The following is a 24,976-nucleotide window of genomic DNA, read 5'->3' on the forward strand; positions in this document are numbered from 1 at the left end:
ATGAGGTTGAACTTTTTCATTTATTTGTATTTATTCATCTAAAAATTGTCTATCTTGCATCTATGTTTTTTAAAATTAGATTGTCTCTTATTTATTTCTTTGTATAAGTTAATAATACTTACATATCAATTCTTTGTAAGTTAAATACATGACAAATATTTCATCCTGGCCTATAGCATTGTCATTCAACTTCGTTAAAAATATTGTTTTGCAGATATCATCTACTCCAGCATTGCTTATTATTTCAAAAACATTGGAAAGTAGGGTTTATCAATAGGAAAAGAGTTACAGAACATCTGTTATGCTAACATTAATATATAGAAAGCTAGTTACTATGATTATTAAATCAATATAAGTAAATCTTAAAAACACAATGTTATATGAAGCCAGATTTCAAGTGGATATGCATGGAATCCTTTGCACAACTTAAAACATGTAAATCAATACTATCTATAGTTTATGGACAACTATTGCAGTAGCAGTAGGACACATCCCGAGTTCAGGACAGTAGATATCACAGGGCACAGGGAGGATCATGGAGTGTGGAGGGCTCTGACTGCATCTTATTTCCTATAAGTGGATGGAGGAGCACCTGAAACAAGATGTTGGTATGTTACTGTGTTCTATTCAGGGCTTGTATAATATTTTGTTTTATTTGGTTTTTATCCTTTTTGGATGTTTAAATCACTTCCTACATGTTCTTATTCACATACACATCTTAACACACATTTTTCAGAAAGAGCTGAAGAGAACATATGGTATGTCGCTAATAATCTACAATATTTCTTATTACTTAAAATACAAAGAAATTAAATATGGGGTGGAAACAGGAAAGAATCCTGTTCAATATTACTTATTTAGTGTTTCTCAACAGAATATCAGGAGGCTTTCTTTTTTATTTTTTTCTTCACTTCCTTGAATCTGGGTTATGTGTGTTCCATAGAATGCACTTCAAGGAACGAAACTTTTGTGAGACAGGGAAAAGCAAAGAGAAAACAAGAAGCTCAATAAAGTTAATGTCAAACTGATCGTTGGTTTTGACAAGACATCAAGAATGAGTTGGAATGTCTCACCTTTCTTAAGTAGCAATGATGTATTATTAATTCATTTCACAGACTAGTATTCTTAACACTACCTTACCGTAAACATCAACTCTTCACGATACCTTGCTTTGAAAATTACTTATGTAAATAAGTAGATATAACTTTAAAAAGTTAATAGGGACAATGCCAATACTATTATTCTTCCTTAAAATCTGTAACTTTATACCAGAAAAACATACTCTTTTAAAAAGCATATTTCCTTAGCAAGTACTCCATTGCACAACTATTCTGAGCTCAGTAATTTTCTTTCTTGACCATAAACTACACTGCTAGTCAAATAAATGGAATTATCAGACACCAGAAGCACTTATTTTATTTACTCACAGGACTTGGATAGTTTAAAAATAAACATAATACATTTTGAAAAGTACACAAATTGCCCTTCTAGGACCTGCACAAACTCCATTATAATTTTGGGACAATGTTTCTAGCAATTCTGCAAAGAAAGTGTGTACTGAGGCTTATCATTTGTATAGAACTTTGTAATTTAAAAATACATGTATACATTATATTCTCTGATGAGAAACTGGGGTGTTCTATACATTGGTGATATCAACAGTGCACCAGGTAACAATTATTCTCCCAATTTTACAAAGGTTACAAGGAGTTCATTCTCAAGGCACTTGCCTAGGTCATATTTCAAGTATGTGACAGAGCTGAATCAGAACCCAGGTCAGACGAGTCCAGCTGCAGTATGGTCTTCCTATTACATCATGGAAACGGAAATACAGATTCAAGCATCAGGAAGCCTAGTTTCAGAATGCTTGTTCCCCTGAGCTTCAGACCCCTCCTATGTAAAATGGAGATCACAAAGACGACTCATCTCAAGACTGTGTAGAACCCAAGAAGATAATCTAAGCAAAGTATCAATGAAATGCCATTATTTTTACATTCCATTTTTAAACATAACCTCATCTTGATTTTAATTTAATCCTAGTAAACGCTCAGCTTGACAATTTGGGAACAATATTTTCTAACCTACTTACTCTTTTGGTAAAAACTCTTCCTTAATAATTAGCATTTTATAGTAACCAATTTAAGGAAATTCATTTTTGCTGTCACTAGACAGCTATACTACAGAAAACAGTCTTAATTAATCACACAATAAAAGTGGTATCAGATATTTAGGTCAGCTTCTGGGTTTTCATTTTCCCCCCCTTTTGTCCTAAGGATAATCAGTGTGTTGGCATTTGACAAGGCATGCTGTGACTATTACTTGAAACCGTCAGCTGAGGTCTTCTAGCTATGACACTGAAAATAAGATTGAGTCAAGAAACATCTTTTGAAAATTTTCCTCTTGTGTCCAAACCAAGCATATTAATGAAGACAACACTGTGACAATGGGAAACTTCTTGGAAGATTTGTGCATTATTGAGGCCATGTGTTTATCAAATGCGGACATATAGTGACTCAATTCTCATAGCCAGATTTTCCAGGAGGCCCTGAATTTCATAAAATTCTATTCTTATTTACCTTTTTTAATATTTTAGTTCATAAATACAGTATGGTTTAACATAGAAATGAGTTTCAAATAAAAATGAGTCTTTAAGTCAAAGTTTGTCAGAGTCCCAATTTTTAATCCAGAAAGTATTAGACTTGCTGGGTAAAGTATCCTGTGTAATATCTATAAGCATGTAAGCATCTGTAATATACTACTTGTATTATTCAAAGCTCAAATACAAACTCTCTCTTAGTATGTTAATATGACTTCTCAGTTCCTCTGAAACTGTCTATGAATCTTTACTTAGGAATTCTTGAAGAGCTCTTGACATTTCTCTGTCTTGAGTGAACAATTCTGTTTAGAACCTAAAAACAGTAAGCAAAGTAAGCCCTCAGTAAATGCTACATGAAAGTTACTTTGTGCCCAACAGAAACTGATGCAAAACTACTAAGATTTAATGAATAAAGAATGCAACTGTATTATTTGGTATTGAGGACTAGAACCTGAAGCAAAGGCACACTTTGGGATCCTGGTTTCTTTGTTTCCAGCATGAGGACATGAAATCTGCTGTGCTTGTTGGCTGGTCATCAGTGCCTAGTCCTGTGGCTGCCATACGGTAGGCACATACTTACTACATGAGTGAGTGGGTGAAGGTGAGTCCTAAAATCACGGTACCAAGTGGAAAAATAATTTCTACATTTAAGGAAAACAAATGTAGAGTGTGCATGTGTCAGACACCTGACAGGTTTAAGTGAGCTTTACATCTTAATGGAAATAGTTCTGCAAATGACCATTTACAACTTACTGATGGTAACACTATGCAAGTCAATATGTAGTCATTTGTGTGAATCAATACTGAAGAAGACACTCTGACCTCATCTGAATTCAACCTCAATTAATTTCAGCTACCCAGGACAGAACTTTTCCAAGCAAAGGCCATTTACCATGAAAAGGTCTGTGAGAAGATCACACGAGAAATATACCACAATGTGAGTGAACCCTTTAAGTTAAGGGTTAGTTGATTAGAAAGCATAACAAACACTGATAAATTTACTTATAGAGTATACAGAGGGAAGTTGGAGACATCTCAGAAAAGAGAAGGCAGAAGATTTGAGAATCACTGGAAACTGCAGATTTTGGTGGCCAAAGCCATAGAGTGAGAGGAATCCAAGGTTATGTGTGTGTTCTTCAGAGCTGTATCACCCCACTTGACTTCGCACCTCAAGTGAAAAGTTCTAATTCTATTTCTATCTTTGCAAACAGGGTTATTACTGAAACTGACACTTTCTCATTTTTCTTTCAGGCCCTGCTGCAAAAAAGAAGTATGTCAGTTATAATAACCTGGTTATCTAACCTGTTCCATCCCATGGAACTATGGAGGAGGAAGACCCTCAGTTATTTTGTCACCCAACCTGGCATAGGACTCTTTGGTCCTACCCGCTTCCCATCACCAGAGGAGCTTCCCCAGCCAGGAGACCAATGTTAGAGGATCCAAGTGACCTAAACAGCTGCTTTATGAAATATCCTTACTTTATCTTGGCTTAATAAGTCACTGACATCAGCACTGCCAACTCGGCTGCAATTTTGGACGTTCCCTACCAAAGGGAGTGTTGAAACTTAAGTCCCGCCCCGGCTCTTTAGGATGGACTGCTGAGAGCCACAGGACCGTTTTGGGGCTGACCTGTCTTACTACGTATGTACTTCTAGGTTGCAAGGTTTTGAAATTTTCTGTACAGTTTGTGAGGACTTTTGCACTTTGCCATCTGATGTTGTACCTCGGTTCACTGTTTGTTTTCGAATGCCTTGTTTTCATAGAGCCCTATTCTCTCAGATGGTGGAATATTTGGAAAAATTTTAAAACAAAATTTTAAAGAGATCTCGGCAGACTAAAAAACCGTACATCTGTACATGACTGTATAATTATGATTACAGTACCACTGCACATCATGTTATTTTTTTAAGACAAAAAAGATGTTTAAAGACCAAAAACTGTGCTGAGAAAGTATGCCCCACCTATCTTTGGTATACTATAGGTTACACAAAAGGAAGGTATTGGCTGAACTGAATAGAGGTCTTGATCTTTGGAATGCATGCCAGTAATGTATTTTACAGTACATGTTTATTATGTTCAATATTTGTATTTGTGTTCTCTTTTGTTATTTTAATTAGGGTATATGAATATTTTGCAATAATTTTAATTATTAAGCTGTTTGAAGGAAAGAATATGGATTTTTCATGTCTTGAGGTTTTGTTCATGCCCCCTTTGACTGATCAGTGTGATAAGGACTTCAAAAAAAAAAAGCATGTATGTTTTTTACTGTTTGTAATAAGTACTTTCGTTAATCTTGCTGCTTATGTGCCAATTTAGTGGGAAAAAACAACCCTTGCTGAAAAATTCCCTCTTTCCATTCTCTTTCAATTCTGTGATATTGTCCAAGAATGTATCAATAAAATACTTTGGTTAACTTTTTTATTTTCTGCAATAAATATTTTTAGTTGTTTTCCCCCTTTTAGTTACAGTTTATTTCATAAAGTCTTAAGTTAGAGAGCCATATGGACAGCCCAACTTTTTAAAATAACATGATTTAGCTCCCAACTACAGCCATTTCTAAAAGATATATTAAAATCCCAGAGGTGCTATTTTGTCTCACAGAAAAAGAACTATCACAATGTCCATGCAATTCTTTTTCTTCATAACTGAAGTTAAAACCTGGTAACTCTCAGATGTTTACTCAGCAAGTTATCAGAAACACCAGAAGTGGTAAGGGAAGAGGAAAATGAAGAAGAAATACTAGCTTAAGCAAATAATCTGGGGGCAAGTGAGTGAAAAGATAAATATTTCTGCAAAATTTATCTAAAGGACATAAGTAAATAAAGAAAATAAAGATAGCTACTATGTTGCCTGTCTGTATTTGCAAACAAATATGGTGGCAATGTTGTCAGTGGTAAGATTAAGACTTGGGATTCTCAAAACTCAACTGCAGAAAGTATTCTCAGAATGAATCCATAGTACCTTGGGCCATCAGGAACTCAGAACATTGTCTATTTTCAGGGGAAAACATTGGTTCCTAGTACTCAGGACTGAGTCCCAAACAGTAGAATGTATTTAAAGTTTCTACAGTGGATCTAAGTGCTACTTATTTTCTGCTGTGACTAATAAAACTCATACCGGTTTCTCATCTTTGGCATCTGCCAAACTCTTCCTACTGTTCCATAGCTCTCACAGCCCAAGCTATGTGCTTAGAGATACTAGAAATTCTTTATTTTCAATATCCAACTAAATAAAATCAAATATATTTTCCCTACTCCTTAAATACACTCAACGAATAGGCTATGGGAAAATAGAAATCAAAGCAGAAATGAGTTTTGGGTGATCCACATTTCCAAGTCATAAGGCCAAAGTGGTATAAAATCTGGTTCTTCTTCCTGCCAACTTTCCTTGGAGAAGTTACATAAACATTCTGAATTCTCCATTCCCTCAGTTAGATGATAGGTTAATCATGCTACCTATCTCATAATATTATGAGGGCTAAGAGAAAATCCATGCATAGGACTTAACAACAGCGCCTGGCAAATGGTTAACTCTCCCTACATGTTAGCTATTATGACCACCAGTATTAACATCATCATGGTTGCTACATTTTGTTTTAAAAATAAAATCAAGTATGCTATGCTTCACATTCCACACATGGAAACAGAATCTAAAAGAGTACATGAGTAAGCCAGGCTGTGTTGTGGCATGTGGTAGAAATCATTTCCTTCAAAAAGAAATTACCTAAGAGTCTTTCCCAAATACTCAAATGTGCAACCACACATTCAGGGTTATAGCAAAGCAATTCCATTTAAAATCGAAAAGCGCTACTTTCAAAGACCTTTATTTTTCCTCTGGATTCCATAGGGTGAATTGAGATAATGATTTTGATAGTGACAATAATAAAAATTAAAACTTTTGCAGCACCATAAGGAATTGTTATTTATATGTATAATATACTTTATACATACTACATATATTACAAGGTATATCCTATATATCTATTTAGTCCTCAAAATGCAGTTCCAATCATCTTCCACAACACTAATCTCCAACCCAGTAGTTAAGGTGTTCTGTAGCCATAGAACAGATCACTTGGGAAACATTATTAATACCAGGCAGTGTAATGAATACCCACTCCCCTCAGGTACACAGGTCTCCTTGCACTTCAACTATACCAAGTATACCCTACTTCAGAGTCTTGTTGACATTTCATGGTTCTTTTGGCTAACACACTACCCCCCAAAATATCTGCATGATTCAGTATTCTCATTTATTTCTAGTTTCTGCTTAATCATCATGTCTAAGGTATTTTCTGACCATATCTAAAAGTACAGTCCTCCACCCAGCTTCATTCTTCTTTACAACGCATGATTAACCTGCTTGAACCCATTAACCTGCTTCATTTTTCTTTACAATTCTTATTATTATCTTACTTTTCAGATTTGCTTTCTTGTTTTCATCAGTCCCTTTCTGCAGCATTCACCAGGAAATTAGATATTCTGTTTTGCTCACCATAATATCCTAGCACTTACAACAATGCTTGACAAGTGTTAGGGACAGAAGGTATCTGAATTACCAGCAGTTAATTCATACATGTCTGCAGCTACCTCAATTCTTGCTTCCTCAGAATAAAGAATTCAACTGAGGGGCATAAGGTAGAGAAAGAGATCAAAGCAAGAGCAGAAACGGAGATTTATTTTAAAAAATCTTTAGAGCAGGAAAGAAAGGAAAGTACACTTGCAAGAAGGTACTGAGAAGGTCAAGTGCAGCATTTAACCTTGATCCTAGGACTTAAGATCCTGGCCCACTACCAGTGTCTTGAGCCCCTTTCCCATAATTATTCCCTTAGATTGGGCTGCCCAGATGCAAAGTGCCCTCCTCACCCTTGGGAAGTGAGCATGTGCACTGTGTGAGGAAGTTTTATGCATGCCCTTCGGAGGCTTTCTTCCCTTTTCTGGAGGAGTGCCCCCGGAAGGTTATACTCTACCATTTTGTCATTTAATGTGCATGCCAGGGAAGTTGCCTCTCCCTGGTGTCTGCATTTAATTAACACTTTACTGTGACAGCTGTGGACCATCAGGAGATAGTCTTCCCCTGGTGCCGGGCTACGAAATTATCATTTTTAGAGAGGCAATGTGATAACTATTGAATCATCACCTGATAATTGTCTGACTTTCCTGGTTGGTGGGGAGAAAGCCCTCTCCTATCCTCCCTCCCCCACTCTACCCAGCCCACGCCTGTCTAACTACCTATAACACAAGTAGTAGGCACTCTAAATATTTGCAAGTAAATGAATGCAAGCAAGAATGAATAGGTGAAGTGAAAGAGCTCAAGAATGTTGAAAAAAGGCTGAGAGAGCCTGTGCTGCCAAATAGTTTTAGCCAGCCCCACATCAAGAAGGACTAGAGTTGGGACTCTTAAGGCAAATAAGACTCAGTTAACAAAGAGGAAAAGAAAGAAAAGGCATGCACAGTTTACACTCAGCCCCAGCAGTAAGGAAGAAGCTACTGCTGTTAGATGGGGTTTCTTTTCATTGGAAAATGAACCAGTCTTCGTGAGAAATAAAGTGGGAACTTGATAGATATTCTGAATCACGAACACTGTCATCTGAAGAAGGAAGGGAAAAGACAGGAAGGTGTTACAGTAGGAAGGCACTGGATTCAGGATCAGAATGCCTGCATTAGAGCACTAAGCTCCACTACCTACCAGCTCTGCCATATCAGTTAATCCATGCACCCCTGGGATTCTCTGTATATTCACCCCTACAATGGCAGTAGGACATGAATTCAAGTACTTTTATTAACCAGCTGACTCTATGTGGACTTGTTCCAGAATGCTATCTTTGCTTTTAATGTGTGCTAATCAAGACTGAAAATAATAAGGTAAAGCATGTTGGAAGCAGGAGCTGGAGTCCCATGCAGCAAGAAGAGTCACTCTGTTGCTGGGAACACAGTTAAGGCAGCCTAAGGTATCCAACAGTGCATTTGGCAGCTGCACAAACAAAACAACCAGGCTCCAATGGACTAAAATCCCATAATCCCTCTGCCAATTGCTAATGCCATATCATTCTCCATTTCACATTTTTCTCTATAATTTATCATTTTGAAAAATTTGCTTTATCATACCTTGTCACAATGTCTGTTTAGATCCTAAAGTGCATATCCATTCTCCATTTTTCCAACCTCTGTTCCAGCAATAAATCTGCCTTGCCAATCATCAGCTAAGGTAGAGGGATAACATTCTGGAAGTTGATGGTGCCTAGAATAGGGTCCCAGAAGCTTCTACCAGAAACCAGTAGAAACTAGTGACTTTGGTGCATCATTACACAGGTATAGGTTTAGTTATATTGCCATTTACAATACCCAAAACACTGCAGGAAAAAACAGTCTATTTCTTTTGCACATAATAATAGTGAAACACACCAATATGAGGGGCATCTATCAGGCATTGTGAAAATGAAGACACTGTATCTACATTTCTCTGACTTTCCATCACAAAAGAGAATAAATCAGACCAACAATATTATCAACTAACCTTGAAAAGCTCAGGGCTCCCTTCTTTTCTCTCCAAGTGTTCACAAAACAATCTGCCTGATACTCTTCACTGGAATCCCACCAGAGAATAAAATCAAGTTCACACATTATTCCCAAGGATTTTCCCCTTTGAAGTCTTGTACCCACCTCCAGACTGAGCAAAGCTCCCATTCTCCAAGACTTCTCAAGGGAAGAGGACAGGGTATATCTCATGGCATACAGGGCAAACTTATCTTCATACTCACAAACTTACTAATGCCTGAAATCGCAAATTGGTTGCTGCCTCTGAATTTTACCTGGTGGATTTATTTCATTTGCACATTGCTAGGCTATCTGGTAAGGTGAGCAATGGCCAAAGAGCTGTAGGTAACTCCAATAACTAAGTCAGTTGTACAGAGCATCCAATTTTCTCATTCATGCACTCTACCTGGTACCTGCCTTTGTTTGACCTTCAACCTTCACTGCTTTATGACTTATGCACCATTGAGTTTGTCTTTCCTTTTCCTGTCTAGTACCTTTCCTCTTTAAAAGAGGTCCGAAAATCAATAAAGAGAGGGTGGAGGGAAAATACAAATTCTAATTTCTTCCCTATAAATTTTGTCACATACAAATGCTTTTCAAACATTAATGTGTCTGTGAATCACCTGGAGATCAAGGTAAAAATGCAGATTCTGATGCAACAAGAAGGACCCAGGATTTTCCATTTTTAATAAGCTCCCTGGAGATGTTCACATTGCTTCTCCCTGAACTACAGTTCGGCTTTTTCCCTGGTTTGTACATTTGATTTACCTTAAGGCTTTAAAATATACCTATGGTCAGATATTACTTCAAAGAATTAGTTTTAGTTGGTCTGGGATAAGGTCTAGACATTTTATTCTCTGCAAGTTTCCCAGGTGATTTTAATGTGTTGAGGGATGAGGATTAGCATTCCAAACTACTGGGTCTCAAACTTCAGTGAGCATTAAGATTCCCTGGAGGATGTATAATAACACAGTGCTGGTCCCATTCCCAGAGTTTGACTCAATTGGTCTGGGACGGGGCTGATAATTTACATTCCTAACAATCTCCCAGATGATGATGATGATGCTTGTGGTCAATAGACCATACTTTGGTAAAATCCAAGCTACCAAACTGCTCTTTCAACATCTACCTTACACACAATGTTAAAACAATCAAGCAAAAAATAAAATAAAACCAAAACCCAAACCTAATATTTTCATTGATTCAAACACATCTTGCAAACCTTCACTCCCGGACTTTAGGCTTCCCGACACTACCCTTGTAGTCTCTTGTCAGTGTTTTACAGGAATCTGCATTTACCCCCTCCCAGATGTTGTGGAATGTGGTTCAAATGTGGCTCCATGGAAAGTTTGCTGTGTATCCACATTTACCCCTTTAAATCCTTTCTCTGTTCCTATTCCCCGGGGTCATGACTAGAGATTTAGAGTTCTACTCCTAAGTGCCTTCTCTTTCCCTTGAGTCTGCCATCTTCCTGCTGCTGATCTCAAGTTCATTACCATAGTTATTTTTGCCTTTTTGAAATCTGTCTCTCCAAAGCATCACTTGTCCATTTGGCTACGCCCAGGCCACTACCCCTGGCTATGGAGCTCTGATGACACTGGTCTTTTCCTCCAAGATTCCTCCTCACTAGGTCCTCCTTGCTGGCTCAAATAAAATTCAGAAAAAGCAATTATTTTCTCTTTCATTCCTGAAGACACAGCAGTTACATAAGAAACAAAATCCTCTGCCATAGAGCAGCTGGCATTCTAAAGGATATGGTCAGCATTTCTTAGATTACCCACTTTTATCCAGAGGTGACTGCTGCAAGATGCAAAATTAGATCCACTGAAGAACATTCCAGCTCAGAGCCACACTTTCCTTACTGTGTTTCTCCTGTTTCTCTACTATGCCCTCACTTCTATATAGAAAACTTGGTTGTGCCAATGCTTTGTTTGCCATTACTTTATGCTTTAGCCCACCATCGTGAGGGCTCCAAAGAGACATGAAGATCGAAGCAAGCAGATCCCCAGCTGTCCACACACCTGGCTCCATCGTTGAGAAATTGCTTTGTCTCTCAACCGCAGGAAATTATTCACTATGAGAAAGAGAACTAGTGTTTTCCTAGGGAGCAATTATTCTAACTTTGAGTCAACCAGCCAGCTAGCAGCATCCATTGTTGGTGTAATTGGCATTTTTTTTAACCTTCTTCTTCTAACAAACAGGGCTCTCCTGCAAAATCTGCATCTGGCTACTGAGCTGAACAATGGCTAAGTACATCTTAGTAACTGCCAACCTCCCAGTGAATATTTACAACTAAGTAAAACTGGGTCAGGCAACTCAGACTGGTCTCTGAGCCAATGAGGCGGAGCTGCCTTTGGAACTACCCAGACATTTGGTTCATAGAGACAGCATAGAGAGTAATGTACTCAGCATTGTGCCAAACAATTCATAGCCATCACCCCATTTAAACCCAAAAGAAAACAGCTCAATTTTGGGACTAATATTATTTTAATTTTAATAAAAGGACAAAGTGGCATAATAATTTTCATAAAGTCACACAGTTGAAAAATTTGCAAAGCTGGGATTTGAACTCATATCTCACTGGCCCAGAACTCTATATTATCACTAAATTAGAATGCCCAGAACATGATTTCTTACTTGCCTAAGAATAGCAATCACAATCAACATATATAAAGTAATAAACCTACAACCGGAATGAAATTAAGATTTTTTTTTACAAGAGAAGTGTATGTGTGGACAGAACATAATAACGATTGTACTAAGACTGAATATTAAACAGCACTGAAAGTGATTCAGAAGAATGAATGCTATAGAGAAGTACTCACACAGTTGTTTTCAAGATGATCTCAACCACATAAACGCATAAATGTTACCCCTGTACTTTTCATTTCCCATGCAATAAGCATGTGCTATATTTATGCTCAGAGGAAAAAGCTAGTTTTAAAACCATTCAATGGACTTCTGCTGAAATGGCAAATAGCACACAAAGGATGCTGGCCCCCAACTCAAAGTCATCTCTGGACACAAACTGGAGAGCAGCTGTTCTGAACCCTGCAGCTACAATCACATTGCCTGAGGGCTTTTGAAAAATACTGATGTACAGGCTTAATGCCAGACAAACTAAAGCCAAAATTTGGTGGGAAGACCTAGGCATTAATATATATTTATATGTCCCCAGAGCATATTCTTGAGATAAACATGGTTACCAGGGACTAAAAATTGCATGGACACTGCAGATTACGAACAAGAGCCACTCCCACCCAGCAGAGTTCTAGCTCTTACTTGTTCCCAACACATATTGCCAGAGAGGTCAATACCCACAGTGGGCAAGAATGAGATCCAGAGATTTAGTTATACACATGAATCTTTGTTACATGACAGAAATTTCAGAAAGCACTTAATCATGTGAAAAAAAATTTGAACTACTTGCTCTTTATAACACTCAAAATCATCAATTCCAGATGGACTGAGAATAAAAATGTCAAAAGAGAAACAAAAAGCCTTTCATAAAAAATTTGGGGATGTATCTTCATGACATTGAATATAGGGAATGGTTCCTTAGAAAAGATATAAAGAGAGCTAACCACAAAAGGAACAGTTGGAAATTTTGATTACATTAAAATCAAGACTAGCATTCATCAAAAAATACTTTGAAGAAAGTGGAAATAAAGATACAATGCATGAGAAGATGATATGGTTTGGATATGCCACCACCCAAATCTCATCTTGAATTGTAATCCTCATATTCCCCATGTGTCAAGGAAGGAAACTGGTGAGAGGAGATTGGATCATGAGGGTGGTTCCCCTATGCTGTCCTGGTGATAGTGAGTGAGTTCTCATGAGATCTAATGATATCTTTTTAAACATATATTTTATTGCACTTTAGGTTCTGGGGTACATGTGAAAAACATGCAGGATTACGGCTTAGGTACATACATGGCAATGTGGTTTGCTGCCTCCATCCCCATCACCTATATCTGGCATTTCTCCCCATGTTATCCCTCCCCAACTGCCTACCCACCACTGTCCCTCCCCTAGTCCTCCACAACAGAACTCAGTGTGTGTGCTCCCCTTCCTGTGTCCATGTGTTCTCATTGTTCAACACTCACCAATGAGTGAGAACATGTAGTGTTTGATTTTCTGTTCTTGTGTCAGTTTGCTGAGAATGATGGTTTCCAGAATCATCCATGTCCCTACAAAGAACACGAACTCATCATTTCTTTATGGCTGCATAGTATTCTATGGTGTATATGTGCCACATTTTCCCTGACCAGTCTATCATAGATGGGCATTTGGTTGGTTCCAAGTCTTTGCTCTTGGAAACAGTGCTGCAATGAACATTCGTGTGCATGTGTCTTTATAATAGAATGATTTATAATCCTTTGGATGTATACTCAGTAATGGAATTGCTGGGTCAAAAGGAATTTCTATTTCTAGGTGCTTGAGGAATTGCCACACTGTCTTCCACAATGGTTGAACTAACTTACACTTCCACCAACAGTGTAAAAGTGTTCCTATTTCTCTGCATCCTCTCCAGCATCTGTTGTCTCCAGATTTTTTAATGATTGCCATTCTAACTGGCATGAGATGGTATCTCAATGTAGTTTTGATTTGCATTTCTATGATGACCAGTGATGATGAGCTTTTTTTCATGTTTGTTGGCCTCATATATGTCTTCTTTCATAAAGTGTCTATTCATATCCTTTGCCCACTTTTAAATGGGCTTGTTTTTTTCTTGTAAATCCGTTTTAGTTATTTGTAGATTCTGGATATAAGTCCTTTGTTAGATGATTAGATTGAGAATTTTTTTTCCCATTCTGTTGGATGCCAGTTGAATCCAATGATTGTTTCTTTTGCTATTCAGAAGCTCTGGAGTTTAATTAGATCTGATTTGTCTATTTTGGCTTTCATTGCCAATGCTTTTGGTGTTTCAGTCATGAAGTCCTTGCCTATGCCCATGTGCTGAATGGTTTTGCCTAGGTTTTCTTCTAGGGTTTTTATGGTGTTACGTCTTATGTTTAAGTCTTTAATCCATCTGGAGTTAATTTTAGTGTAAGGTGTCAGGAAGGGGTCCAGTTTCTGCTTTCTGCACATGGCTAGCCAGTGTTCCCAACACCATTTATTAAACAGGGAATCATTTCCCCATTGCTTGTTTTTGTCAAGTCTGTCAAAGATCAGATGGTTGTAGATGTGTAGTGTTGCCTCTGAGGCCTCTGTTCTGTTCTATTGGTCTATATGTCTGTTTTGGTACCAGTACCATGCTGTTTTGTTTACTGTAGCCTTGTAGTATAGTTTGAAGTCAGGTAGCATGATGCCTCCAGCTTTGTTCTTTTTGCTTAGAATTGAGTTGGCTATGTGGGCTCTCTTTTGGTTCCATAAGAAGTTTAAGGTGGTTTTTTCCAGTTCTGTGAACAGGGTCATACATAGCTTGATGGGGATAGCATTGAATCTATAAATTACTCTGGGCAGTATGGCCATTTTCATGAAACTGATTCTTCCTAAACATGAGCATGGAATGTTTCTCCGTTTGTGTTCTCTCTTATTTCGTTGAGCAGTGGTTTGTAGTTTTCCTTGAAGAAGTCGTATACATCCTTTGTTAGTTGTATTCCTAGGTATTTTATTCTCTGTAGCAATTGTGAATGGCAGTCCATTCTTGTTTTGGCTCTCTTTAAGTCTGTTACTAGTGTATAGGAATGCTTGAGATTTTTGCACATTGATTTTGTATCCTGAAACCTTGCTGAAGTTGCTTATCAGTTTCAGGAGATTTTGGGCTGAGACGATGGGGTCTTCTAAATATACCATCATGTCTGCAAATAGAGATAATTTAACTTCCTGCTTTCCTAATTGAATCTGCTTTATTTCTTTTTCTTGCCTGACTGCTCTGGCTAGAATTTCCAATACTATATGAATAGGAGTGGTGAGAGAGGGCATCCTTGCCTGGTGCCAGATTTCAAAAGGAATGCTTCCAGTTTTTGCCCATGCAGTATGATATTGGCTGTGGGTTTGTCATAAATAGCTTTTATTATTTTGAGATGCATTCTGTCAGTACCTAGTTTATTGAGAGTTTTTAGCATAAAGGGCTGTTGAATTTTGTTGAAGGCTTTCTTTTCATCAACTGAGATAATCATGTGGTTTTTGTCTTTGGTTCTGTTTATGTGGTGAATTACATTTATAGACTTGCATATGTTGAACCAGCCTTGCATCCCTGGGATGAAGCCTACTTGATCGTGATGGATAAACTTTTGGATGTGCTGTTGCAATTAGTTTGCCAGTATATTATTGAAGATTTTTATATCTATGTTCATCATGGATATTGGTCTGAAGTTTTCTTTTCTTGTTGAGTCTCTGCTGGGTTTTCGTATCAGGATGATGTTGGTCTCATAAAACGATTTGGGAAGGATTCCCTCTTTTAGGATTGTTTGGAATAGTTTCAGAAGGAGTGGTACTGGCTCCTCTTTGTATGTCTGGTAGAATTTGGCTGTGAACCCATCTGGAACTGGGCTTTATTTGGTTGGTAGGCTATTAATAGCTGCCTCAATTTCAGCCTTTGTTATTGATCTATTCTGGGATTTGACTTCTTCCTGGTTTAAACTTGGGAAGATGCAAGTGTCCAGAAATTTATCCATTTCTTCCAGGTTTACTGGTTTATGTGCATAAAGTTGTTTGTAGTAATCTCATAGGTAGTTTGTATTTCCGTGGAATCGGTGGTGATCTCCCCTTTATCATTTTTTATTGCATCTATTTGATTATTCTCCTTTTCCTTTTTATTAATCTGGCTAGTGGTCTACTTTGTTGATCTATTCAAAAAACCAACTCCCAGATTTATTGATTTTTTGAAGGGTTTTTTTTTTTGTGTGTGTCTCCATTTCCTTCAGTTCTGCCCTGATCTTAATTATTTCTTGTCTTCTGCTAGCTTTTGAGTTTTTTTAATCTTGCATCTCTAGCTCTTTCAATTTTGATGATAGTGTGTCAATTTTAAATCTTTTTTTGTTTCTCATGTGGGCGTTTATTGCTATAAATTTTCCTCTGGACACTGCTTTAAATGTGTTGCAGAGATTCTGGTATGTTGTGTCTTCATTCTCGTTGGTTTCAAAAACATCTTTATTTCCACCTTCATTTCATTGTTTATCCAGTCAACATTCAAGAACCAGTTGTTCCATTTCCATGAAGTTGTGTGGTCTGAGTTACTTTCTGAATTTTGAGTTCTCATTTGATTGCACTGTGGTCTGAGAGATGGTTTGTTATGATTTCCGTTCTTCCACATTTGCTGAGGAGTGATTTACTTCCAATTATGTAGTCAATTTTAAAGTAGGTGTGATGTGGTGCTGTGAATAATGAATATTCTGTGTATTTGGGGTAGAGAGTTCTGTAAACTTCCATTAGTTTTGCTTGGTCCAGGTCTGCGTTCAAGACCTGGATATCTTTGCTAATTTTCTGTCTCATTGATCTGTCTAATATTGACAGTGGAGGGTTAAAGTCTCCCATTATCATTGTGGGGGAGTCTAAGTCTCTTTTTTGGTCATTAAGAACTTGCTTTATGTATCTAGGTACTCCTGTATTGGGTGTGTATATATTTAGGATCTTTAGCTCTTCTTGTTGCATTGATCCTTTTACGATTATGTAATGCCCTTCTTTGTCTCTTTTGATCTTTGTTGGTTTAAAGTCTATTACATCAGAGACTAGGATTGCAACTCCTGCTTTTTTTTTTTTTTTTTCCTCTCCCTTTGCTTGGTAAATCTTCCTCCATCCCTTTACTTTGAGCCGATGTGTATTCTTGCATGTAAGATGAGATTACTGGATACAGCACACCAGTGGATTTTGACGTTTTATCCAATTTGCCAGTCTGTGTCTTTTGATTGGGGCATTTACCCCATTTTTATTTAAGGTTAATATTGTTATGTGTTAATTCAATCCTGCCATTTTGATGCTAGCTGGTTGTTTTGCTCATTAGTTGATGCAGTTTCCTCATTGTGTTGATGCTCTTTACCATTTGGTACATTTTTGGAATGGCTGGTACTGGTTGTTCCTTCTATGTTTAGTGCTTCTTTCAGGAGCTCTTGTAAGGCAGTCCTGGTGGTGATGAAATCTCGGAGGAATTGCTCATTTGCAAAGGATTTTATTTTTCCTTTGCTGATAAAAGTTTAGTTTGGCTGGATATGAAATTCTAGGTTGAACTTTGTTTTCTTTAAGGATGTTGAATATTGGCTCCCAACTCTTCTGGCATGTAGGGTTTCTGCTGAGACATCTGCTGTGAGTCTGACGGGCTTCCCTTTGTGGGTAGCCCAACTTTTCTCTCTGGCTGCCCTTGGCATTTTTTCCTTCATTTCAACCCTGGTGAATCTGAAAATTATGTGCCTTGGGTTTGCTCTTCTTGAAGAATATCTTTGTGGGGTTCTCTGTATTTCCTGGACTGGAATATTGGCCTGCCTTGCTAGGTTAAGGAAGTTCTCCTGGATAATATCCTGAAGATGGCTCCAGCATATTCAGGTACATCCATCAAACATAGATTAGGTCTTTTCACATAATCTCATATTTCTTGGAGGCTTTGTTCATTTCTCTTTACTCTTTTTTCTCTAATCTTGCCTTCTCATTTTATTTCATTGAGTTGATCTTCAATCTCTGACATCCTTTCTTCTGCTTGGTTGATTCGGCTGTTGAAACTTGGGTATACTTTGTGAAGTTCTTGTGTTGTGTTTTTCAGCTCCATCAATTCATTTATATTCCTCTCTAAGCTGTTTATTCTCATTAGCATTTCGTCAAATCTTTTTTCAAGGTTCTTAGTTTCTTTGCATTGGGTTAGAACATGTTCTTTCAGTTCAGAGAAGCTTGTTATTACCCACCTTCTGAAGCCTGTTTCTGTCAATTCATCAGACTCATTCTCCATCCAGCCTTGTTTCCTTGGCTGGTGAGGAATTGTGATCTTTTGGAGGAGGAGAGGTGTTCTGGTTTTGGGTGTTTTCATCCTTTTTGCACTGGTTTCTTCCCATCTTTGTGGATTTATCTACCTGTGGTCTTTGTAGTTGGTGACTTTCAGATGGGGTCTCTGAGTGGACATCCTTTTTGTTGATGATGAAGTTATTCCTCTCTGTTTCTTAGTTTTCCTTCTAACAGTCAGGCCCCTCTGCTGTAGGACTGCTGGAGGTCCACTCCAGACTGTCCCTGCCTGGAGATCCCCTGCAGCAGCTGCAGAACAGTAAAGGTTGCCTCCAGTTTCTTCTTCGGTTATCTGTGTCCCAGAAGGATAGCCACCAGATGTCAATCTGAGCTCTCCTTTATGAAGTGTCTCCTTGGATATAAAGGGGTTGGGGAGCTGCTTGAGGAGACAGTCTGTCCCTTATAGGAGCTCAAGTGCCAAGCTGTGAGCTCTGTTGTTCTGTTCAGAGTTGCTGGGCAGGTATGTTTAAGTCCGTTGCAGCAGAACTTATAACCACCTATTTTTTCCCAGGTGCTCTGTCCTGGGATGGTGGGGCTTTATTTAAAAGTTCCTGATGTGCGCTTGCCTCTTTTCAGAGATGCTCTGCCCAGCAAGAAGGTAGCCTAGTCATAGTCCACCAGCAGAGGAGTTGCTGAGCTGCCATGGGCTCTGCCCAGCTGCTGTGTGAACTTCCTTGCAGTTTTGTTTATAGAGGTATAGTTAGAACTGCCTCAGTAATGGCAGACTGCCTCGGTAATGGTGGACTGCCTTGGTAATGGCAGACTGCCTCAGTAATGGCAGATTGCCTCAGTAGTGGTGGACTGCCTCAGTAATGGCAGACGCCCTGCCCCCACAGAGCTGGACCATCCTGGGTCCAGCTCTGCTTGCTGTGAAACTCTCAATCCAGAGCATTTCAGATTGCTGGTCTTTATGGGGGTGGGACTGGCTGAGCCAGATCACCTGGCTCCCTGTTTCAGCCCCCTTTTCTTCAGTTGAACAGGCACGTCTGTCTCCCAGGAGTTCCAGTTGCCAGTTGAAGAGGTGCCTGGATTTGTGTGAGTATTTGCATGGAGCTCTGCTGCGCCGGCTGAAACAGCCATGCTGAAGACTTGCGGTGCTTTTCCACCAAGGAATCTCATGGTCCGTGGGCAATAAAAATTCGTTTGGGAAAGTGGTGATCACTCACTCTCTGCATTCTTGCTGGGAATTGCAGTCCAGAGCTGTTCCTATTTGGCCATCTTGGATCATCCAAGAGCTAATGATTTTAAAAGGGATTATTCTCCATTGACTCTTTTTTCTCCTGCCACCATGTGAGAAGGTCCAAGTTTGCTTCCCCTTTGCCTTCTGCCATGATTATAAGTTTCCTGAGGCTCCCCAGTGATGCAGAACTGTGAGCCAATTAAACCTCCTTCCTTTATAAATTACCAAGCCTCAGGTATTTCTTTATAGCAGTATGAAAATGAACTGATACAGAAGATATTTGCAATACCTGTACCAATAAAGGATTACATTAAGGATATATTCTAGGAATAAACATACATATAATCATGGATCATATACTTTAGGATTTGTGTGTTGCACATATATATATATATATATGTTATGGAGTGAATATGTGTGCTCGCCTAAAATTCATGTGTTGAACCTCTATCCACCAACATGATGTTATTAGGAGGCGGGCCTTCTGGAACATGATTAGGATTAGATGCAGTCAGCTGGGTCCTTTAGATACCAAAGAGCTGACTTGCTGTGTTCTCTCTGCCACGTGAAAGAGGGTACAATAAGCAGGCAATCTGCATCTGTGAAGAGGTCCCTCACCAGAACCCCTCCATGCCAACACCACAATCATAGACTTTCTGTTTTTAGAACTGTGAGAAATAAATTTCTCTTGTTTATAAGTCATGCAGTATATGCATATTTTTATAGTAGCCCCAGGCTAAGAAGACTATGTGTATATATGGAATGCACATACGGACACACACAAATGCAAATAAAATCTTATAAATATATATATATGTATATATCCCCTACAAATCGGGAAGATAAAGACAAATAACTCGATAGAACAAAGAATAGTTGCATCACAGAAAAGGAAATCACATAATAAGTGAACATATAAAGAGATGCTCAACTTCATTAGAAATCAGGGAAATGTAAATCAAGACCAAAGTTAAAGAGCATTTGATACCTCTCCTGCTTTAACTGGCAATGTTGGAAAAAAATAAATAAATGAGGCCAGGCACAGTGACTCATACCTGTAATCCCAGTACTTTGGGAGGCCAAGGAGAACACCTGAGGCCAGGAGTTCGAGAGAGGCTGGCTGGGCCAATGTGGGGAAACTCTGTCTCTATTAAAAACACACACAAAAAATTCACTGAATGTGGTGGCACTTGCTTGTAATCTCAGCTCCTTGAGAGGCTGAGGTGGGAAGGTATCTTGAACCTGGGAGGCAAAGGTTGCAGTGAGCCAGAATGGTGCCACTGCACTCCAGCCTAAGTAGCAGAGCAATCTCTGTCTCAAAAATAAAAATAAAAGAAAGAAAAAAAGAGAAAGTATATAAAGTATGAGTCAAATAGTGCTGATCTGAGTATTCACTGCACCATTGGCAAACAATTTCCATCTCATAAAGTTTAACCTTCACGTTCTCTAAGCCCAGCAACTCTCCTGCTTAGCACTGACCCATGAGATGCTTTTTCTAAGTGCCCCAGGAGACATGTATGAAGGTATTTGTGGTAGTACTGTTCATAATGACAAAAACCTGCACAAACAACCCAAAATTCATTGACAGGAAAATGGGTAGGCCACAGTACAGTAATAAAATAGAATACTATGCAGCAGTGGAACAATGCGATCATTGTATAAATCTTAGCAACATAATATTGGGTGAATTCCAGAATTATAAATTAAATTTCCTAAAAGACTATCTGTAAGTCCTAAAAGACTATCTATAAAATTCAGGACCATAGTTACCTCTTAAGACAAGAAAAAGAGGAGATGGAATAAGAAAGAAGTACATAGACAGATATAAATTATTAGTACTATTATAGTTCTTGGGCTGGGGATACGTTAGCAGGTTCTAACTATATTATTAAAACATAAAAAAGAGTGCGTGTGGACCAATAATGACAATACTTTACATAACAAAGACGAGGACTACCTCAAGTGCCTTTGAGGCAACACACAAAATATGTACATAGTAATTACAATTAAGATTCTAATTTTCCTCCTCTACATCTATAAATAATGAGTATTGTGCTTCTGGGATCATTTACTGAGTCATTCTCCTATAAATGACTTAACAGTTAATGATATGGTTCTATTCCCATTTGACAGTAGAGAAAACTGAGGAACAATCAAATTAATTATACCAATCACCCTAGATTTACAGCTTGTAAGTAGAAGGATGAAAGCTTAAATCTAGGACTTGTAAATCAAAATAAACTCTCTTTTCTAAGGCATCTCAGAGGCTCTATAGGAGATAGGGGTTGCTGGAAGGAGTCTATGTGTATTTATGAAAGAGGATCAGAGCCACTAGGTCAACAATAGGCAGATCACCTGGATCTATACTGTCTTTAGCATCATTTTCACTCTCATGATTAAGAAGCAATGAAGAGTGAAAGCTATAGCTTTTCTTTATGAAAGAGAGAAAATTATGACCTTTTATAAGCCTCAGTCCTTTGTTTCATTAGCCTAACATTCTGCCATGTTAGGCTATTCATATAGAAACATTCATATAGAAACACGAAACCTGGTGATCCCTAAAAGATTAAAATTAGGAGACTGCGGAGAAAAACATACTTTGTTGGTGGTAATGTAAATTAGTTCAGACGCTGTGTAAGACAGTGTGGTGATTCCTCAAAGACCTAAAGACAGCAATACCATTTGACTTGGCAATCCCATTACTGGGTATATACCCAAAGGAATATAAATTATTGTATTATAAAGAGATATGCATATGTATGTTCATTGCAGCACTATTCACAATAGCAAAGACTTGGAATCAACCCAAATGCCCATCAGTGATAGACTGGATAAAGAAAATGTGGTACATATACATCATGAAATACTGGTCTTTTTCAGGGACGTGGATGGAGCTGGAGACCATCATTCTTAGTGAACTAGCACAGGAACAGAAAATCAAATATTGCAGGTTCTCACTTAAAAGTGGGAGCTAAATGATAAGAATAAATGGACACACAGAGGGTAACAACATACACTGCGGTCTTTTGGAGGGTGAGAGGAGGAAGAAGATCAGAAAAAATAACTAACAGGTACAAGGCTTAATACCTGGGTGATGAAATAATCTATACAGCAATCCCCCATGACATAAGTTTACATATGAAACAAAACTGTAATTATATCCCTAAACTTAAAATATATATAATATCCATGAGCAAATGATACATAAGCAGGAATTCCCCCTAAATTGTCATATCAGGAAACTAAGGCCACACCTGTTCCCAGTTCATTTGCAATCAAGAGGGAGTGGTTTATATATTTATCAAGCCTGTTGCTTTACATTTTATCTCGACAACAAAATCAATTGCACTAATGAAGATAATCAATATTCAGGAAGATCTGGCAATAGGGGTGTACCTGGTCTACAAAAGTCACACAGGCAGAGAATCCACTGGAACCAATAGGATTGCACTTTCCTTTTCATATAATGTTAACAAGCTGTCTGACATGATGATGTTTATAGGGAAAACATTGTGTAGCATATTTCCAAGAATATTAATTATAGAAGGAGTATGTAATACAAGCCATCTATTTACCTCCACTACATACAATGGCACAGTTGATTTCTCTCTAATACTGTCTTTAAGGAATATCAGAATCCCCTTGGAAGATGTTATGATATGAATATTTATGTTTTCACCAAATTAATATGTTGAAATCCTAATTCCCAGGGTGATGGGACCAGGACATGGGGCCTTTTGGAAAGTGATTAGGTAATGAGGTGAGTGCCTTCATGATTGGGATTATGACCTTATGAAAGAGGCCCTTCTACCATGTAAGGACACAGAGAGAAGGTACCTTCTTAAGCCAGGAAGAGAGCCCTCACCAGACACCAATTCTGCTGCTGTGATCTTAAATTGCCCAGTCTCCAGAACTGTAAGAAATAAATTTCTGTTGTTTATAAGCTAATTAATCTGTTTTTCATTAGTGAACCCCAAATGGACTAAGACAGAAAGCTGTTCGAAGACAAGTTGTTGGGCCAATGGACAGTGCTTCTGATTTACTAGCAGTGGAATGGAACCCAACATTTGCATTTTAGCAAGTACCTATTGTTGAGCCTGTTCAGGAAAGATCACACTTTGAAAACAGTGCTCTTGAAGGAGTAGGAAAATAATGTTTTTCCCCAAGCTCACTGGTCTCACATCTAAACAAGTCCAAATATATACCTCTGGAAGGTAGAGCTGCCAATACTTCTTAAAGATTCCTTAATACTTACAAACATGGAGTTCTACCCATCTATTGCTAGTGGCACTTAGATGATCAACTCTCAAGTGATGATGTCTGAGTGAGAGTCATGCAGTAACACAAATATAGTGAAATGTAAACTGTGGAAGTTATGCATAATGTGTGAGTATTCACTGTATAGTTTTTCTACTTTCATATGCTTCAAAATTTTATATTGAAATCTCAGGGAGAAAAAATCCAATCTCCAATAAGCTGGGTTTTTTTCTTTCAGGCATATTTGGAGTTACACAGGAATACCTTCATTTTAAATGAATTATATTTTTCCTCCTGAGTTTTTAAAGGAATTATGTAATTGAAATAATATATGTGGGACACACATGAAAATGTTAAAAATTTTAAACACTGGGTGTTATAGGGTTGGGGATGGGTTTGTCAGTGGTTCGGTGTGGTGATGGGAGGTGGAATGTATAGGGGAGAACTAAGTGAGAAGCTGTTATTGAAGAACTATCACATGGGAGAATAAAAATCTGAAAAGAAGTTTAAAATATTCAACAAAGTGTTTCAAATAGGACTGCATTTGGCTGCAAGCAACAGAAAACGCAATGAACATGTAAGAATTCATTTTTCCTAAATAAGGTAATGTCGGCAGGCAAACAGTTGAGGTCTGTTGCAGCTGGTTAAGGTAAATATCAATAATCTGGATTATTGGCTGATTGATTGATTGATTTGAGATGGAGTCTCACTCTGTTGCCCAGGCCGAAGTACAATGGCACAATCTTGGCTCACTGCAACCTCTGCCTCAAGGGTTCAAACGATTCTCCTGCCTCAGCCTCCCAAGTAGCTGGGGCGACAGGCGCCCACCACCCACACCCAGCTAATTTTTGTATTTTTACAAAATTCTCACACAGTTTTTATAATTTTTCTGACCCCAAACACATCACCTAGCCCCTCCTGAATGTTGGCTGCTTCCAACTATAGAGTAGATAATAGAAGTAAGTTACTGAAAATGCATCTTAGCTGAGAAAACTCTCAAAGGAATGTCCCAGGAGATGTCACATAAACTCTTCCTAAGCAACTTTTTTTTTTTTTGAGACGAAGTTTTGCTCTTGTTGCCCAGGGTGGAGTACAATGGCATGATCTTACTGCAACCTCTGCCTCCTGGGTTCAAGTGATTCTCCTGCCTCAGCCTCCTGAGTAGCTGGGATTATAGGCATGCTGCACCATACCCAGCTAATTCTGTTTTTTTTTTCTTCTTTTTTTTTTTTTTTTTTTTTTTTTTAGGAGAGGCGGGGGTTTATCCATGTTGGTCAGGCTGGTTTTGAATTCCCAATCTCAGGTGATCTGCCTACCTTGGCCTCCCAAAGCGCTGGGATTACACCACGCCCAGCCTAAGCAACTTCTTTATTCTGGCAGGTAACAAGACTCATGGATGTGAAGTCTGGAAGTGCAGCAGACTAATGCCAATAAGATAAATCTTGAAGATCTCCAAACAACTTAGTAAATTCT

General features: G+C 38.3%; 1 protein-coding gene and 1 long non-coding RNA gene across 8 annotated transcripts in view; one reads left to right on the forward strand and one right to left on the reverse strand.

Moving 5' to 3' along the window:
- GRM7 (glutamate metabotropic receptor 7) overlaps positions 1-5,013 on the forward strand; it is an 890,997-nt gene extending 885,984 nt beyond the window's left edge. For all 7 annotated transcript variants that reach the window (XR_013527454.1, XR_013527455.1, XR_013527457.1 and 4 more), the window contains one exon: positions 3,848-5,013. Coding sequence is in view for 2 of the 7 variants with exons in the window: in XM_002758591.6 (XP_002758637.1) it covers positions 3,848-3,897 (50 nt within the window). In the remaining 5 variants the exon portion in view is untranslated. The remainder of the gene's footprint in view (positions 1-3,847) is intronic.
- Positions 1-24,976, reverse strand: part of LOC118147782 (uncharacterized) — a 348,784-nt gene that overhangs the window by 129,187 nt on the left and 194,621 nt on the right. The window lies entirely within an intron of this gene.

Source organism: Callithrix jacchus, chromosome 15 (genome assembly GCF_049354715.1).
Source record: "Callithrix jacchus isolate 240 chromosome 15, calJac240_pri, whole genome shotgun sequence".
Taxonomy (NCBI): Eukaryota; Metazoa; Chordata; class Mammalia; order Primates; family Cebidae; genus Callithrix; species Callithrix jacchus.